We start from the raw sequence: 18,122 nt of genomic DNA, 5'->3' as shown, positions 1-18,122 counted from the left end.
GGTGTAATCAGGGTGATCGGGGCATAATTACAATGAATCACTAGTAGGGCTAATCAGGACGTAATCAGGGCGGCTTAATTATAATTAATTCAGAACTCTAAGGTCTACGTATATGAAGGAATTAAATAAATATTAAATAATTCTATAATATATAATTTAAGTTATATTAGTTAGTATTTTAACTATTATAATTAAAATAAATTATCATTATTGTTAAAAAGGTGACCATGGTGCTTGTGATGGCATATAGCAGAGAGCATAGTACAGGGTTAGGGGTGCAGGGAGCAGAAGGAGCAGGAGAAAGCTGCAGCCAACAGGAAAGAGGGAGCTGCGGCCAATGAAAGAGCAAGAGGGAGTACAGGCTATGTGGGGCACGGAAAGGAGGCTAGGGCAAGGATATCTTAGAGAGCAAGCAGGCCACCCACAAACCTTCCTTTTTTTTTTTTTTTTTCCTTTTCATTTTACGATTACTTTAACTACAGGAATACAGTATTGGCCCTGACCTATTGGCACCTTAGCTTTATGACAGTGCTGGTTTGCTCAGGTGACAGTCAGGTGCCTGGGCCCCACTTTCCAAACCTGGCTAGTGGAGTTGCTCCAAAGAAGTTGTTTATTTCTAGCTGCAGGCCACAGGCTGGTAATTACTCTTCTCTTTTACTTCTAGATCAAGATCCTACAAATACAGCCATCACTTACTGGTGCCTTTGCCCTGCATAATACGCTGCCCTCACATCAACTGTCACGGGTAACACAGGTTGACAGGTTAATGACAGTAGTATTCAGCTAAGCTACAGTCTGGGCTCTATTCCGTCAGGTACGGGCAGGCTCTATTGTCAAGACGTAGCTCAAAGAGCTACAAACAGGTCTCGCGGCAGCGAGATGCGAAGTCATTCAAGTCGCATTGGCCCGTGCTCTGCACGTGCCAAGCTCCATCACTGGATCAACGACGGTCACGGTGTGTTGAAAGACCAACAGCCACGTATCCACAGTATCACAGGTTAAAGCGCTTACAATTGGAGCATGAGAAACTGTAGGGCGGGCAACGTGTTGATTAAGCTGCAGATGTTCGATGTCCTAATACCCTGCTCTGCCAGTCACGTGATACCCTTGAATTTACCGCCCTGACAATTCAACACGGTGCAACCGCCGTGACATCAACTGCCAACAAAAATATACTAGCAGGAGGTTGGTGGCAACGATGCCAAATCTTAGAGAGATACGGCAGAAGATGGCGCTGTAGGTAGGTTAAAACATTAAAGCTAGAGTCGGGCAGTCAGTTAAATATCAAGTAATTGCCTTTGAAGAGAGTTTTAGAATTGAGTCAGTTTATCTCTGTGGTTTGGAGTTTGGGAATGGCGGCTCTTCGAGAAAGTCTCTCTTGCCGACAATGCAGCTCTGCGTATCCCTGCAACTTAAATGAACACCAACAGAAAAGATTGGGGCCAGGCATGCATATAAACAATAGGGTGTGCTGTGCAGTAAGCGGCTCAAATCAACGGAAGTCTTAACATTTTTGCACAACTTTTTTCTCACTATACCGTAGCGTTTAACTGACTTAAAAAGGAGGGCGTCCATTTGGTAACTCCTGACACCAACTCCAATGGCACGCCTGCCCACGCCGTGTTATCCACCGCTATCGAGCGGTTGCGATAGGGTAAGTCTCTCCACGAGCACATTTAATCTTCAAAGAAGTGCTCGCTTGTACACTTATAGAAGGGAAGTAAATCAGTGCAAAAAGCAGAGGTTTCCTAATTCGGTGCGAAACGCTGCAAAGCTCCGTTAGGTTGCTCCCGTTTTAAGGCAGCTGTTATCCGCAGAGCGGAAAACAAGAAAGCTTGCCACGTAGAACGGGGATATCATTCGTCCAGTAAAGTGGGGCCCCTTGGGGCACGAGAAGCAGATATTTAATTTTGATCCCGTTAAACCGGAACAATATATCAAACCCACATATATCACGTGGATAAGGAGGCGCTTGGACACACGTGTGACCAAGGCGCTTGGACTCATTTGTACAGAGGTAAGCATGCTTTTCTTCCCTTTTCGTCCTCCCTCCTCCTCCCCAACCTGTTTCCCCATTAACACCAGCAATGGCGTCGCAAAGCCCCCCCGCTTTGCCGGCAAGGCCGCTTGCTTCGCCGGGTAGCGGTCATATTGAGCCTGTACTTTGCCCCTTCTATTTCTCTCTCCCTTGCGCAGATGGCAGATGCTGACACCTCACAGGTTTGGCTAGACGTTTCCACGGTTGAGGAGATCATCGAATACATCATCAGCGCTCGCCACCGTGGCAGCGAGTCGATTCTTAGCTTCCAGTGGCAGGCAGACAGACTCGACCATCTTTTTGAACAACTGGACACCCGACTGATCGCACTTGACGAAAGAAAAATCCGCCGATTCGAGTACGACTACGAATCTAGTACCGTACATATCGACATCATGGGCGAATCCGAGTTCCATTATCAGGTTCAAGCTGGCCTTCGAGACTACATCAAAAACCGTCTTGCAGAGCGTATTGCCACCACGGATGATCCCACGATTCGCCGCCTAATGCAGTCTATCGAAGAGAGGGGTACCTTTAACATTCTATACGAAAGGAAAATCCATAAACAAGCCGATGTTTCGCTCGGCCAGGCGGGCGCCCTGCCATCTTTGGTTTGCGAGGTCTCGTAGAGCGAGCCACGGAAACATGTGGAAAGGAAGGCGCGCCAATACATCAACTGCTCAGACGGCAAGATCCGAGTCGCTCTGATCCTTGATCTTCAATATCCCCATATGAAAAAGGCGTGGGTTAGTCTGCTGGTAGCGGGCAGTCCAAGCGACTGGGTACAGCATTCTGAACTGTACCATGATGATGATCTTGTTCAACAACCTGTTGGACAGGTTGATCTCTATCTCTCTGACTTGGTCAGTTTGGCTGGTGTACCAACAGCGTTTTGTCGCCCCTCGACTGTTGAGTTGGCTGCTGGGGTCACAAGGTTTGTCGTTTCTTTATTTCGGGCAACACAACAGATCTAACATGCCAATAGGAATCCCACGATCACCATAACGTTCGAACGACTTCGGGCTATCTTCCGCAAAGCTCGCCATTTACACAACCCAACCAAATTCACAACGGAGGCTACTGATCAAGAGCAAAACCCGTATGAGGAGGCCGAGAGGCGTGTGGCCGAGGCGCGTTCTGAAGCACGCATCGAGATGGAACGGCTTGTGGCTGAGGAGCGCAGCGAGGCCGAGAGGCGTGTGGCTGAGGAGCGCAGCGAGGCCGAGAGGCGTGTGGCTGAGGAGCGCAGCGAGGCCGAGAGGCGTGTGGCCGAGACGCGTTCTGTAGCACGCATCGAGATGGAGCGGCGTGTGGCCGAGGCGCGTTCTGAAGCACGCATCGAGATCGAGCGGCTCATGGCCGAAGGCCGATTGGGGGCTAAGTAGCGTTCCGGAGATATGGCGACCTGTTTGTGAGAAGGAGGGGCACTGGAGGAACAATGTTCAACAGGTTTAGGTGTTTGTAGCATGCTCTAATTCACCACTCTTCTCCGTCTCTTTCTCTGTATAATCTATCGGCGACAGCGATCAGACGAGCGATCCAGAACACGGTCATCCGCCGCTTCCAGACAGAGGAGAGTAAAATAAGGACGGTCATTGCCGCCTCCCTCATTACCGTGAGGTAGATCACTTTTGCAGGAAGGCCTTGTAAGAGAAGGATATTCACAAGCGCCTCCCAGTGGCTGATCAACTGCTCCCCGCTGACTGGGCCATACTGGCCGTCGTCGGATGAGGAGCGGTATACTCGGGAGAGTCGCCTACTGAAGCAATTGCTGGCAACGGCCATCACCAAGTTCCATATATCCTTCGACATTTGGACCTCTCCTTATGGATTCTCTTTGCTGGCCGTTATCGCCCACTTTCTCGACGATCGCAACTCCTTAGTATAGATATTGGTATTGCTGGCTATTTCTAGTCAGATAATGCCGCTACCAACAACACCTGCCTCTATACCTTTCGCAGCCTCTCTCCGCTCCTGGCAAATTTCCTCTCCCTCTCCGGAGTACAAACAAACTAGTTAATGTTATAGATAATATTGGTATAATCAGAAGGCTCGCGCTCTTAATCCCCTCGGGTATCTCTACAGGACCGCCCTTACCGAAAAGTCACACAACGTAAGTGAACCCGTAGGATAGCCAGGTCCCTCATTACCCCCTCTACTCGTGATGGCCTCGGGAGACCGCCCCACCAGTCCTCAAAACGCACCGCAGTCGGCTTCTTTTCGGGCGCCCCAGTGGTGGGTGGGGGGCTTTAAAGGCCGCGCACTGAAGCCCGATCCGGGGTTGGGATGCTGTGCCTGCCCCATTCGTTTTTGAATGTCGTCTTTCAAGGTCTCCAAGTTATCCGCATTCGTTATATCACTGGGGAGAGGGTAGGAAAACTCGAAGTCAAGAGTAACGATCCTCCGGTTAACATATAGAAAGTTATAAAGCGCTGGATCCCCTAATGATACCATTTTCCGTAAGTAGGTTATATATATAGCCTAGAGTTTCTCGAGAAGACGAGGATCCCCTAGCTCCTCGGCTTGAAGATAGTGTAGCGACACTCCTTTGACGTTTCTTAAAAGGATAGCGGGAATCGGCCGCTTGCTGATTCGGTACCTGGTCTGCCTTTAAAACATCGGAAGCGAAACCGTACGTCCTGTGAAACGAGGATCAGTAGTAGGAACTACCAGTCTTCCGGAGGGCAGAGCATATACCTTGGCCTCGCACTCATGAAGTAAAACGTCCCGTTCCAAGGAGAGTAGTGCGGGGATGACCGAGCCCTGTGAGCGAATGGTTGAGAGGCAAACCAGAGAGCAGCCATATCGTACACTTGACTGGAATATTGAATATGGACTATCGAAGCTGCTAACTATTAGAAGATGTCTTCAAGCCGGCAAGGGGACGAACCAAAGTGAGTCTCCGCCACGCCCCAGACGTATCTGCGAACATGTGTGCTCAGGAACGCCAGCAACATGCAGAGAAACAGGGGACGGAAGTAGCTGTTTGTAGCCAGAACCAGCTCGATGGCGGCAAGGATGCTAGTAGAGCCGGGGACGAAAAAGTCCAGGACGGAGACCTGGGTTAGGGTCAACGGAGTCGGCGAGGTGTTGTTGAATACGGTCATCGTGAGTTATAGGCAAGACAAGAGACCGGCTCGAATTTATGAAAGAGTCCCGGAGGAACTTGGAGGGCTGAGAGATGAACCGATGTCTGAGCGACAGTGCCTCCTCAAGAGGGAATTCTGCTATTCTTATTTGCATATCGCCCCAGCTTAACAACCTTAGAAGGACGTGTAGATCTCCAGATCTAAGACATGCCAACATCTTGCACTTGTAACGGGCCACCCCAAATCTCGCCTTGTCCGTTCGGCTGCAGGGTCCTGTCCTTATGGCGCCAATTCATCCCCGCGATGAGTTGTCGATGACCCGCGCATTGCCTGCTTATGCTCACCGTGAGTATATCCTCAAGGCGAGTTCATGCAACCTGGCGTATTCCAGCAATTGAACATGGCTGAGCATTTTCGCAAGGATATCCTGCTCTTGACACAAACAAAGGCCCCCAGTTTCTGTTTGCGATCCAAGCGCTCAATGCCGTCACTACGCTCATATCAATCCCCGTCATACTCGCTCTTCTGGCTCACGCCGCCGTCGTCTATTCTCAGCGACGTACTCCCAAACAGACACTGAGCGCCCGCCAGCTATTCGCTCTCGCCGATGGAAGGTGGCTGACAGCTTCATATACGCCCCTTTCCATCTTCGCAGTGTTGCTTTTGGCAGCGGCTCTGACCCTACCACTCGTGTGGTCCCTTGTCGTATCTCCTGAGACTATCGACCGTTGCTAATAGCACGAGCGGAAACTGTTTTGGGTTCCCCGGCTACCTAATGGCACACGATGTCGACCCAGCCGAACTGTCCATGGCCGGACAATACGATGCCGTAGGCAAAGCCTGGGGTTGTTTATTATCTACAAAATTCATACAAGCTGAGCCTCATGTTTGGGGCTTTGAGCACTACAGCCTGGCCGTCCCGAATATTCGTGGTTCCGTTCAGCGAGATAGATACTTTGTTTCAAAGATGCCCATGGGGACGAATACGGGCATGATTCGTGCGCATGCTCTGCGTTTGAATAGCAGCGTTCTGGTTTGCACACAGATTCCCGACGAGGACTTCCCCTTACCTTGCCCTGGACCTAAGCCGTTTGTGTCATGGATGACAGCCAACGAGGGGCTTGATGAATATTTCCTTGTCAACATCTGCGCTCCCCGGTAATCGGAGTGGTGAGTTTTTACTTTCCATTCACCCGCTTCTTCTTGGCGATCACACGATGGTAGCTACTAAGAGATTGCTTAACAGCGAGCCCATGGTCAGCGAGCCCATGGTCAGCGAGCCCATGGTCAGCGAGCCCATGGTCAGCGAGCTGGGACAGGCAGGACATCACAGAACAGCTCTACATCCAAGTCAAACACTCCGAAATCGTCAGCAGATCGTTGCAGAACTTTACCACGGTTTGCACCGTCAACATAACGCGTGGCTTTTTGAGCTTCCCAACTTCCGCAAGGACCTTGCCCCGGGTCGCCTGGTAGATTCTGTTCCCTCGAATGGGGAACTCATGAACCCTCTGATAGCTGGTGGTACGACTTGCCAGCACGAAATTCAAGCGAGCCATGGAGAAGGTCAACTTAAACCGGGATATGGGAGACCGACCACGAGGCAGTTTATGGCACCTTTGTCGCCCCAGGGCCGCTTTCCATCTCAGCTCGAACCCTGGTCGGTCCCGGCAGCTTTTTCCACGAGGCCCGAAGACCTTCCATCTACCCCAACGCAACCTGGTGGGACGCTTACCGCACAATGTGTACCGGCACAGGTGTTCTCCTCTTTGACGAGTTGTCGCTGAGGTTTCGGCGAGGCTGTCGTGAAGTGGGAGTCGACGGGAACTTCATGGACGAAAGGGAGGCTGCAAGACGAGTAGCAGACCTGTTGAGAGGATTTTTCAATGGGTTATTTGCGGGGCCGAATATCGGAGAGATCGACACAGCCATTTCATTTGCCAATGAAGCAGTGCTTACCATTTGGCCGCGGTCTTCGTTTTCGCCCTATCTCGTCCGCCCTATTTACTACGCCCCCAAGGCCGAGGCAGTCAAGCCACACATCGGTGGAGGAATTGCAGGCATCGCCGTCATCTCGGTTTTACTTGGCCTGCAGGCCCTTGGCATCACCATCCTTCTCACTCACGCTGTACATCTACAGCTCACCCACCTGGACAGAGACTCTTGATTCGTCCGCCATTATCCGCATTGCCAATCAGCTTGGCAGCGACGCGGAACCCATCAGCAAGATGCCTCTGCGGCCCATCGGCGGGGTGGAAGACAAGAACGTGCTGGAGCATCTCGGCACCGTCAACGCCATGGTTGGTGTCGCTGACCACACGAAGGAAGTGCCAGACCCAGAAGCGGCATCTTCCGCTGGATCTGCTCGTGCCCCTGATGAAAATCTCAACAGCGTTAACCTTGATACTGGATTCACACCCGTCTTGGCAGTTGGTGCACCAGGGGTGATCAACCGCAGAAAGGCCCGCACCTCTTGAAGAAAGAACAAAGTCTGGTTTTGTGTAATGAGTGACTAAGGTTTGAAAGTGGCAAAAGAGTTTTGAGTGTGGTTGCTAAAAGTGCTGCTTTAGTGGATTTTGATTAATGTACAAATCACAAGAGGTAAACAAACACGAAGCTCTAAGGTAGCAAGGTATACAGTTTTGGGAGATTCATCTCAAATGCGAATGACTCCCACCTATGGTACATGCATCTGTCCAGGTAGCTACCCTGAATATGCCCTCCAATCCTTTTCCAAAGTCCTCCATCCTGTAAGATTGGCCCTGCCATAAGTGGCATCCCCCATCCCAAAGTCAACGCCGCAGATACCCCAGGTCCGTATGGTGAAGGCATATGGCGTGAAACTAGCCTGCCACTGCGAGTTGAACTGCGTAATCGATTGACGCTGAAAAAAAAGGATCAACCTCATCAAAGAGCTCTCCAGTCCGCTTAAAATGTGGCCATTTAGCGACATGACTGAAGGAGGAATGCGCATCATTTTAAAGACTTGGGAAAGGTATTCCTCTCGCGTCCGGTTATCTGTCGCGTTGCCATGGTAGTTGGCCTTTGTGACAAGGGCTGTAATATCAGGGCTTGGAACTCATGGTTCAATTCAGGCTAATAATCTTCAATGGCCTCGAAGAGCGTGATACCGAAAAGAAGAAGAAGAGATACAGTCTTGGTGTTTCCAAACGCGTATTTTACCCTCCCTCGCGTGGCCCGTGCCTTTGTTGGCCTCAGGCCATCGCCAAGTCCTTCAATATCCTACTGGGCCAGTGGGCTTCCTTTGATAACCGCCATGCCTCTGATTGTCTGCCTCACTTTGAACGAGAGGCTCACAACTTGCAGTTACCCCTCCTTGCGGTGGTATCGACAGTGTTGTTGGTTGTGGTTACAGGTGGGTGGCTTTTGCCGTGTGACAGCCTTCGACTCCCCAAACCAAACCAAATCGTAGTCAGAGTCAGTGAGATAGCTCGTCTCACAACTGGGATCTATGACCCGAAAAAGAAAAGTCGTCTGGCTGCTGACAGGCTTCTTCCGAATGACGGCTCCATTTCGGTCGAGGATATCAGCAATCGCCCCTCCGGATTCATAGCTGTCAGGATGCTGCGCATGCCAATCCCTCAGTGCCAGGTCCAAGTCGTTTCCGTACATGACAACTTGCTGGGACAGACCCGTATTTGTAGCAGAATCCATGTAACCGCTCATTATCAGGCGGATCACCACAGGCCGGTGTTTTCGAACTACGCCTGTCGAACTGTCCCCGGTCGACAATTCATCAAACGTCAAGGAAATGGTCGTGGTCCTCCAGATTCCTAGCGACGGCATCTCGTGCCGTGGTAGCAGGTGTTGAAGGAACCAACGGATGCGTCCCGCTCCATCGCGATGGCAAGTTTCATCAAAGCTCTCTGCGACGCGAATGCGAGAGCAGTGGATATTGGCATGGAGATGTTTGATGAAAAAAGGGTTCAAGAAAGTCGCAGGAGAATAGCGATTAAGATTCGCAGATGCTAGAGGTTGTAACGAGTGAAAGATGGCATTAAATGCGTCATATGGTTCGGGATGCCAGGGTACTACAGCCCGTGAAATGGTGGGCTGGAGCCGACGTAGACCGGAATCTTGAATGTTGGGTTGACGCAAAAATCATCGATATGCAGCCTGAGGTGTGATCAGATCTCCATTCCAAATAGACACATCTTCAAAGGCCTGACTGAGAATATCGCGTTCTGTGTCGAAGTAGACCGAGTTACTGGGATACAGAAACCCGATTGACCTGCCTCCGAGCAAGGCTTGATTGCGGAGCCAGCGCGTCGCCTCGGATCGGGCTTTGTGACAGACAAGGAGCAGTACTGAAGGTGCTCTACAGCAAACCCGCCAGGGTATCGATGGTTTATTCTCGGTCGTCGGGTCCAGAATTGGTGGACGAACGCTGGATGGTTGGCCGACGAGTCGGGCATCCAACAACGTGTCGGCGCCCGCTGTTGGCTCATGACGCGGGCTGACGTGGACAAGTCGTGAGCGATCTGGCCCAAGCCGTTTGGCAATGAAAAATTCCCTCCAGATAGCGACTCTGATCTTAGCGGGAAGTCTGGGGAAGCGGGGGAATGACTGTGAGCTTGTCATGATTGTGACTTCGAAATTGGCTTCGATATAATGAAGGATAGTGGTAGGGCTGACAGGGTATTAGTCACAGTCAGTGTTCAGGCGGTTCTGAGAACTTTACTCACCGGCTTTTGACATCGGATTTGTGTACCCAGGTGTGTCTCGTAAAACTTGCCAAGTAGACTGAACTATCAAAGTTGCGATGTACCGAGGTGAAAGGTAGAAGAGTGCCAGATTGTGAAAATAAGATTCAAGTCGTCTCCCAGCCAGCAGAAACAAAGAGCAAATGATACGGATAAGAAAGTGGGAAAATGTGATGAGATAAGGTATTCGCTGCTATTGTCAGGAACAATTCACTCCGGCACCTGGAGTGCAACTGGCAGAATATTACCGGCACGTGAGGTGTGTCTTATCGATTAGATCATACAATCCTCCACACTCTAGTCTTCCCAAGATAGCCCCTGGGGGACCGCGACCTGATACTTCCAACCTCCTCATCCACCTCTTGTATCCTGGCTGGATTCTCCTGATAGACCACCGTCCTGCTCCAGCTAGCCACCAGCCTCTCCACCCCCACCTTATCCAACGCGTGTGGACATACTTTGACAAATGCCCAGTCTTCACCATGTTGCCTCAACAACATGGCCAGCCCAGGGTAAATCTCGACCAAAACCTCCTCTCGGTCCAACCGCTTGACCTCCACCGTCTGAATCGTATCCTCGCCATCTCCCTGTCCGGTCCAGGCAAAGAAGCCCCTTACTATCCTCGGTCTCATAATTTTCATGACCTTGTTCTTGGGGTCGAACTCTAGGGCCTTGTCCTTTTGAGAAGAATATCTCGATCGGGCAGGAAAGTCAGCAGCACCTTGCAAGGCCTTTGAGTTGGGCCAAGGCACAGTCCAGTCTGCAGCCCAGGACGGCAAGCCCTTGATGGCTGGTGAAGACTTGATCAGTGACAAAAAGAACCCAGGTCCGTGTCGCCGGATAAGAAGGGCTGAGTATCCTGCGTACACTTGCGCCACAGGCGTGAAATAGCTGACCTTGTCCAACTCTTCTCGACCAGCTCCCAATCCATCCAGCCAGTGAGCAATATTGAGAACCCCAAAGATCTTGTCTCTCGGGTCTTCACACTGTCTGCCCCTTGTCTCGATCAGCAGATCCAGCAGATGCGAGCCTCGCGAGCTCCTTTCTTGGCTAGCAACGGGCTTTTGTCGTAGCAAAACAAAGACCCTGCCCACGTCGATATCCCCTTGGCCTTGAGACATCAGCATGCTCAACAGATGCATAGCCCGCTCTCCAGCTGTCTCTCGATTACCGCACAACACTCGGATCCTCTTCATCTCTGGGAGGGAAGCCTCCTGCAGCACCCAGACTCTCTTGAACCACCGTCTGGAAAAGTATTCTCTCAGAACCCGGTGCAAGTCACTCGGCTCCGGCGGTCGCCTGGGTATTACCCCCATCGAGTAGACCATCCGCAGCTCCCTCAGCAACCTTTTCACCCTTTCAGAATATCCTCTTATCAGCCGACCCATCTCCTCCATTCGTACGGCGACGTCGTTGCTGACCTTTTGCAGCTTGCCGAGGACGCCTTCTGGCCGGTGAAGAAACTGAAGGGCCGACTGTGGACTAAACAGACCCCCAGATGGCACCGCCAGTTTCTCAGCATCAATATCATTGAGCCAGTCGTACAGCCCATCTGTCTGTGGCGTTCCCTCACCGGTGTACACCACCACCTGTCTCGCCGAGACAAATATCCTCGACATGAGCTTCACCTGCTGACTCCTTTCCTCAAGATCAGCCTGGTTGATACACACAGCATCGATCCACATCGTCCTGCTTTTGCCCTTCCGCCGCAGTCGTCGCATCGCCAGCTCACAGTTGTGGCCTATCCCAAGCTGTCGGTATATCCCCCTTTTCGCATTGAACACCAGCGAGATGTGACCCGTCTTTGCAGTCTCACCCTCCTCATCAGCCCAGGTATACGACAGCGCATCGTACGTCGGGTTCGTCCGCAGATCCACACTCCTAATCTCCCCCCTCAGCGGCGCCATGTAATCCCCCTCGGGGAAAATAGTCAACAGCCTCACCGAAGTGGGTGTGCCCAACATTTCAAAAGTATACCGCTTTGTCTCCTCCAGCTCCTCCTCTTTCTTCTCCCCCCCCTTTTCCACCACAGGCCTCTCCCTCAACTTCATCCCTCCCCAAACCTGCACCCTCAACCACAGGTTCTGCACCTCCCTCGGCAAATCCACCATCTGCCTCCCCAACCTCTTCCACTCGTTGATATCCCCTGCCCTCCGACACAGTCCCACCGCCCACCAGATCACGAACACCACTTGCACGATGCACATGATCCATAACACCAAGATAGTGATGCATGGTATACCATAGCTCCATGCGATTCCCTTTAGACACTTTCTCGATATCTCTCTTGGAGATATACCGTCTCGTCTCCCACGGTAGATCTGGACAGTAATAATACCCGGCCAGGAGACAGGAATAAAAGGCATGAGGACAACAACGAGAAAGATGAGAGGGATGGCGAGGGGAAGCGGGACAATAAACAAGCCCCCCATTATGTATCTTTGCAAACTCGATAATGAAAGCTCAAGCAATGTAGCAAAAGAGATAAAAGATATTGACCATTGTCTTGGCCGTAAGGAGCGTCATGAGAAAAAAAAGAAAGAGCTGTTGGTCAAAAAGAGTGACGAGTCAGCCTCGCAGCTGCGCTGAAACAAACCACCACACACCCATCCGCCGCGCCGCACTGGAGCTGAAGATGCAGATGCAGCCAGCCGCAAGCAAGTGAGATCTGGGGCGTCGGGAATCGAGTCTGGATTCAGATTTGGCGGACTGTGTTGTCTCCACACACACGCACCATCTCTCCCAAAATCGTCGCAACTCAAGTGGCCATTTCCCGAGGCGACGGCGCCGGTGTAGAATGCGTGATAAAAATACGTCGGTGACGAAAGAGTAAAAGAATGACTGAGCGAAGGTGTAGAATACTCGGTGAGGAAAGGAAAGTGTTGACTAAAGCGCTGGTCTACAACGGTGTGGAGAGAGAGAGGCCTTGGCACGGAGCATCCCGAGGTTCGCTCAACGTCATTAAACACAAGTGCTACCTTTACCCAACATCAGGACATGAACATGTGCATTTTTCACAGAGTTTTTATCCGTGTGTAACATCATAAAAGTACAATTTTTTGCCCCGCCAAGGGTATCAACCCTACTACCATCACCTCACAAACTCATTCAGAGACTTTGCGTCTTCAAAGCTGACCTTGCCATCCCCCTTCACGTTGGCAATGTGAATCTTGGTCGGTTGATCCTCCGCCTTCTTGTCCTGAATCCTGGGGTGAGTGGTCAGCTCAACAGCCTCTGGTACCACGCCCGCCTTGGCATCTGCAATCTCATTGACGTCGTCCTTGGTCAAGACATCCCTAACCCGAACACCGCGGCTGGACATGAGGATGGTTCTCGGCCCTTGAAAGTGGAGGAATAGCCTGTCACCCCATATCGTCCTTCTGGTGGCCGTTCTCAGGCTAAACAGGAAGCTGGCAAGTCCTTTGTAGATCGAGGTATCGCGCATAGCGTTCCAGAATCTGGCCACTCGGTCGGGCATGAACCTCTGGGAGGCGGCTTTTATCGAACTCGGGACGGTGGGAATTTGGAAGCTTAAGGTGGTGCTCTTGAGACGGAAGGGCCGTGGGGGGTTCTTGTTGATGGTATAAGCGACCACGTGTGATGGGTGTAAAACAATCTCCTCCCCTTCCTTGAGAACCATATCATAGACCTGTCCTGGCGCCGAGAGAGCCGCCAACCCTCGGCCAGTGATGTATGTGTTGCCCCAGTGTGCCAGCGACAAGCCTTGTTGGACGCGGGGCGATAATCTCAACGTGTGACCTGTCCAAGCAAGAAGCGCATTCCTTTGCGCAACCATCCAGTCGGTTGTGCCATCGAGACGGAGGATAGAGAAGGTTGTGTTGGCGGACTTGGTGGCTATTAAGGCGGTAACTGGGCTCGTGGAGGTTATGCGCTGGTAGAGGAACGGGATGCCGAGAAAGGCTCGGCTCGTGGGGGAAAGAATCGAGAGGGCGGAGTGTAGCTGGGAAACAAACGATCAGTTCCCATAACCAACATGAAGCTAGATTTGAAGGAGCCATACATTTTCCACCTTGCCGCCTACTGACACCAAGGTACCTCGTCTTGTGTAGAGCCGCTGGGATGCCGAGAGGGAAACCGACAGCAGGGAATGTGGAGCGCCAATAACCTCGAATTGGGCATCTTGAAGCTGTCAGCAATACAATCCCATCCCCACACTAGGTAGGTGTCTAGGTTGCAGGAGCCTACCTGTCTGAGCAGCGCGGCCTGCGTCAAAGGCATCGGGGCCTGGCCGGTTGGTGGGGGAGGCGCTAATCTGAACTGTTCGACATTGCCAGCAAACAAAGCTTGGCCTCGAGGAGAGGGTTGTGGTGGTTGGTCGTGTTAGCCTTGTTGTTTGAGATAGCCTGAGAAGAGGCGCTTGACCGCGCATTGTGGCCTTAAAACCACAGCGAGTGGCTCGTCGTCGTCGTTATTCCTGCGGATGTCGAGACTTGGGGATGCGGAAAATGCAGGTCCCGGTAAATTCCATGGAACCAAGCTTGGGATGACACAAACCCGTTCGAGCACTGGACTTGGCACCGGCATCTTCAAAAGCACAGGCCACCTGCCAGCTCCCAAAGACAGCGCTCTCCACAGCGGACACCCGCCAGGGTTCAGTGGAGACAGCCTCTGTTGCCTTGGTGATTAACCCTCAAATTTGACGTGGCTGGCGCTAAAAACACCGGGTCCACTCGCTTCAGTCGGAGCACGGGCACCAATTTGTTGGAGGCATTGACGAGAAATGCCCACCTGAGCACACTTGCATTCGTTGCAGCCTCACCGCCTCCCATCAACAAATCGGCGTCTGCTTTCCTCGCCTTCACGCCGTATGCCTTGATCCGACAATTCGAAGCCCTCCACGAAATGTCGGTTCGCGTTGTCGCCAGAATACGCCCTCTTCTCGAAAAAGAGCTGGACAAGGACGTCATTGTCACGGCCGACAGAGCCCAGGATGGCAAGCCCTTGACCATTGTCAAGATCCCGAGCCCCAAGAACGAGGCCGAAGAGTTCTCGTTCGCCTTCAACAGTGTCTACGACCAGGCCACCACCCAGGAGGAATTGTTCACCGCTGAAGGCATGTCCACCCGCTGGGCATCGACGCGTTTCCGGAACCGAGACTAACCGTAGAACAGTGGCGCCGCACTTGAAGGCGTTGTTCCAGGGCTATGATGTGACAATCTTTGCCTATGGAGTGACGGGTACGGGCAAGACGCACACGATGCGTGGTGGGCTTAAGCTGGCCGAGCGTGGTGTCATCCCCCGGCTCTTGAGTAACGTCTTCCGTAGAGGCAAGAAACTGGCCAAGGACAGCAACGGGGAGACAACGGTGGATGTGGCCTTGTCCTACTACGAAATCTACAATGACAAGGTGTTTGACTTGTTGGAGCCACCGGAGAAGCGGACCCCTTCTGGTCTTCCACTGCGCGAGAAGGACGGCAAGACAATGGTGGTGGGTTTGTCGGAGCGAACGTGCGAGGACCTCAAGGATTTTGAGAAGCTGTACATTGAAGCCAACAACAACCGAGTGACGGCTGCCACCAAACTCAATGCCCACAGCAGCAGAAGCCACGCCATCTTGCGGGTCAAGGTGACACAAACGACGGGAGACATGGTCCGGGAGAGCACGGCTTCTGCCATTGACCTGGCCGGCTCGGAAGATAACCGGCGGACGGACAATGGCAAGGAAAGGCTGATTGAGTCGGCCGCCATCAACAAGTCGCTTTTCGTGCTGAGTCAGTGCATCGATGCTATCTCGCGTGGCGACAAGCGCATTCCATATCGGGAGTCCAAGATGACACGGATCTTGTCGCTCGGCCAGAACAACGGCATCACCATCATGATCCTCAATCTGGCCCCCATTCGCAGCTACCACCTCGACACGATCAGCAGCTTAAACGTTAGTTCCCGGGCCAAGCGCATCGAGGTTCGCGAAATTGAGAATGAGGTTGTGTTCAAGCAGCTACCGCGGAGCACTGTTGGGTTGGGTGGCCCCAATGTCATTCGTCAGCCTCTTCGGCCATTGGCGAATGCACACAATGTTTCCACGGGTGCTGTTCTCGCGGCGAAAGCTGCTGAGAAGGCTGCCGAGAAAGCCGACAAGCCGACCAAGGCTTTTATGGTTTATACTGACAAGAAGCCTGCCGCTGCCCCAGCACGGCCCGTGCCTGCTGTAGCTAACACCTCCTCCAAGCTCCAGCCTCCAATGGTGATCACCAAACGGATTTCGGATGTCACGGATTCGGCGCTCAGGCCATCAAAGCTCGCCCGCCCTACCCAAATCGGTCTTCCCCGCCCAGCAGTAGCTGCGCCGGCTAAGGAACAGCAACTATCTATCTCGGCAGCGCAGATCGAAGCCATGGTGGAGAAGAAGGTGGCCGAGATTCTTGCCTCGCGCGCTGCCGAACTCACTCCCCCCGCGACGACCCCTGAGCCTGCCGCACAACCCAAGGAAGAGATCAGCGAAGACGTGAAACGGCGGTTGGAAGCCTTGGAGAAGCGTATCGAGAAGGAATCATCCCGAGAGGACGGGCGGTCGGAAGGTCTCCGCTTGTTGCTGCAGGCACGCCAAGCGAAGGAGAGAGGCGAAGAGGAGGAAACGCTGCGGCTGTACGAGAGCGCATTGCCGTACTTCCCCGGACAGACAAAACTGTTGGCGAAGATTGAAAAGCTGAAGATCAAATTGGGAAAGATGGCGCCAGAGGAGCGGACAACACCCAGGAAGACCAAGAAGATTCTGGTGCTGAGAGATGAGGACGGAGAATATGATGGGACAGAGGCCGATGTCGAGGATGATGTTCCTCTCCGTCAGCGTAAGACGTCTAAGAAGAGGGTGTCCAAGGCATCAGATGGAGAAGAGAGCACGGGGCCAGCTTCGCCCAGGACACAGCAGCTGCTGGATATTGTCAACTCCAGAGATTTGGCGCTTATCAAGGGCCTGCATGGGTTTGGGGCCAAGAAGGCGCAGGATCTGGTTGATGTCCTCAATCTTAAGGGGGATGGCACCGACGAGGTCAACAGGATTGCGTCATTGTCGCAGCTGAAAATGCTGCCCGGCATTGGCACCCGGACTGTGGAGAGGGCCTATGAAGGGCTCACTCTGGAGGTGTAAAAGTTATCGTTTTATTTTTCTTCTTTGGGTATTGTCTGTTTAGCATGGCCTGGAGTTTTGAGATTCATTATCGGAAGGGAGTTCAGGCTCACATTGAACCATAGCATATTGTTTTTAATGTTTTTTTTCCGGAGCATGTCACACTCTTTGTTTGGGTATTCAGTTGGGTCGGGTGTTAGCTTGCGTATGCCAGATACCACTGCTGTTTTGACTTTTGCAATAAAAGCTAGATGTTACTCTTTTTCTGGAGCACAACTGATACTCACAGTCACCCGCATGCCTCGGTCACTCCTCATCAAACCGGTGGTTACTCACTCACGAGCTCCGCAATATGTTGTCACTTCGGGGATTTGGTCCGGGATACTGCCAAGCAAGCCACAGCTCAGCTCCGGGTGTGGCTGATGCTTCTCCGGGTTTCTCGGCATTGCGAGGCGGGAGCTCGCCATTGCATCATTGAATGCCCCACCACCCTCAACCCGCTGTCCGTAAAGGTGGGTGGATGGATAACATCTCCGAGTTTCGCACCGCGGCCTGGATGATTTCTGGCGACACTTCTTCTTCCATCCTCTATCCCTACAGCGACAAACATAGCCACCATGGCGCCCTGAATAGCGTCTCTCGACAAGCTCCGAGAGTCCATTGTGCCGTCATTGGCACCTGAACATCTTTTCCAACCACCTCCGCGCGATTTGTGCGCCGACGACCTGTCCACTGGCACACCCATCCCTGACGACGCGCACATTGCGCGAGAGAACGCGAATACAAAAGTCGAGTAGGCTTCCGGTCGAACGAGGGTCTCGCGCCCCCTCTCCTCCAGCACCATGGCTCCCCAGGCGCGAATCATGATGTCCTCCACGACAACCTTCCACCGGGCAGCTCTCTCGCCTCCCTTCTCCCTCCTCCTCCGCACTCGAACCAGAACAACCACACCATGGAACAACACCCACCGATTATCTGCCCTCTCCCCGTCCTCGCCCCTTCGAGCCGTCTTCCACACCAGCTTACCCCGACCATGGGGCCCTCGCGGTCCACCAACACCAGAACCCACCCAGACACAGACACCCACAAAAGGAGGACCAAAGGGGTCAAAACCACAGTTTGACCCCCTCGCGGCGATAGACAAGTCAGCTCAGGAGCAGCGCCTCGTTGCTTACGTACATGTG

General features: G+C 52.6%; 6 protein-coding genes and 1 pseudogene across 7 annotated transcripts in view; 4 read left to right on the top strand and 3 right to left on the bottom strand.

The window, feature by feature from the left end:
- Positions 1 to 2,196: 2,196 nt before the first annotated feature.
- On the top strand, positions 2,197 to 3,423 carry PODANS_5_7410 (annotated as a pseudogene; the record flags this gene model as incomplete). The annotated part of the gene is made up of 2 exons: positions 2,197 to 2,972; positions 3,024 to 3,423. Coding segments are annotated over 2 exons (1,176 nt in total).
- A 1,325-nt stretch (positions 3,424 to 4,748) lies between these two features.
- On the bottom strand, positions 4,749 to 5,145 carry PODANS_5_7400 (uncharacterized protein; the record flags this gene model as incomplete). The annotated part of the gene is made up of 2 exons (XM_001905228.1): positions 4,749 to 4,874; positions 4,957 to 5,145. The coding sequence occupies 2 exons, from the start codon at positions 5,143 to 5,145 to the stop codon at positions 4,749 to 4,751; spliced, it is 315 nt and encodes a 104-aa protein (XP_001905263.1).
- Positions 5,146 to 6,251: 1,106 nt separating this feature from the next.
- Positions 6,252 to 7,294, top strand: PODANS_5_7395 (uncharacterized protein; the record flags this gene model as incomplete). The annotated part of the gene is made up of 2 exons (XM_001905227.1): positions 6,252 to 6,651; positions 6,735 to 7,294. 2 exons carry the CDS (start codon positions 6,252 to 6,254, stop codon positions 7,292 to 7,294), a joined length of 960 nt encoding a protein of 319 aa, XP_001905262.1.
- A 2,835-nt stretch (positions 7,295 to 10,129) lies between these two features.
- Positions 10,130 to 12,283, bottom strand: PODANS_5_7390 (uncharacterized protein; the record flags this gene model as incomplete). Its single annotated transcript, XM_001905226.1, has 1 exon — positions 10,130 to 12,283. One exon carries the CDS (start codon positions 12,281 to 12,283, stop codon positions 10,130 to 10,132), a length of 2,154 nt encoding a protein of 717 aa, XP_001905261.1.
- A 659-nt stretch (positions 12,284 to 12,942) lies between these two features.
- PODANS_5_7380 (uncharacterized protein) lies at positions 12,943 to 14,241 on the bottom strand (the record flags this gene model as incomplete). The annotated part of the gene is made up of 3 exons (XM_001905225.1): positions 12,943 to 13,812; positions 13,873 to 13,991; positions 14,058 to 14,241. 3 exons carry the CDS (start codon positions 14,239 to 14,241, stop codon positions 12,943 to 12,945), a joined length of 1,173 nt encoding a protein of 390 aa, XP_001905260.1.
- Positions 14,242 to 14,714: 473 nt separating this feature from the next.
- On the top strand, positions 14,715 to 16,959 carry PODANS_5_7370 (uncharacterized protein; the record flags this gene model as incomplete). The annotated part of the gene is made up of 2 exons (XM_001905224.1): positions 14,715 to 14,942; positions 15,001 to 16,959. The coding sequence occupies 2 exons, from the start codon at positions 14,715 to 14,717 to the stop codon at positions 16,957 to 16,959; spliced, it is 2,187 nt and encodes a 728-aa protein (XP_001905259.1).
- Positions 16,960 to 17,780: 821 nt separating this feature from the next.
- PODANS_5_7360 (uncharacterized protein) overlaps positions 17,781 to 18,122 on the top strand; it is a gene marked incomplete at both ends in the record, with an annotated part of 2,335 nt that continues 1,993 nt past the window's right edge. The window contains one exon of the mRNA XM_001905223.1: positions 17,781 to 18,104. Within this exon, the coding sequence (XP_001905258.1) occupies positions 17,781 to 18,104 (324 nt within the window). The remainder of the gene's footprint in view (positions 18,105 to 18,122) is intronic.

Source organism: Podospora anserina, chromosome 5 (assembly GCF_000226545.1).
Source record: "Podospora anserina S mat+ genomic DNA chromosome 5, supercontig 8".
NCBI classification, from domain to species: domain Eukaryota; kingdom Fungi; phylum Ascomycota; class Sordariomycetes; order Sordariales; family Podosporaceae; genus Podospora; species Podospora anserina.
The sequence above is the reverse complement of the archived record's forward strand: the minus strand, read 5'-3'. Positions and strand labels throughout refer to the sequence as shown.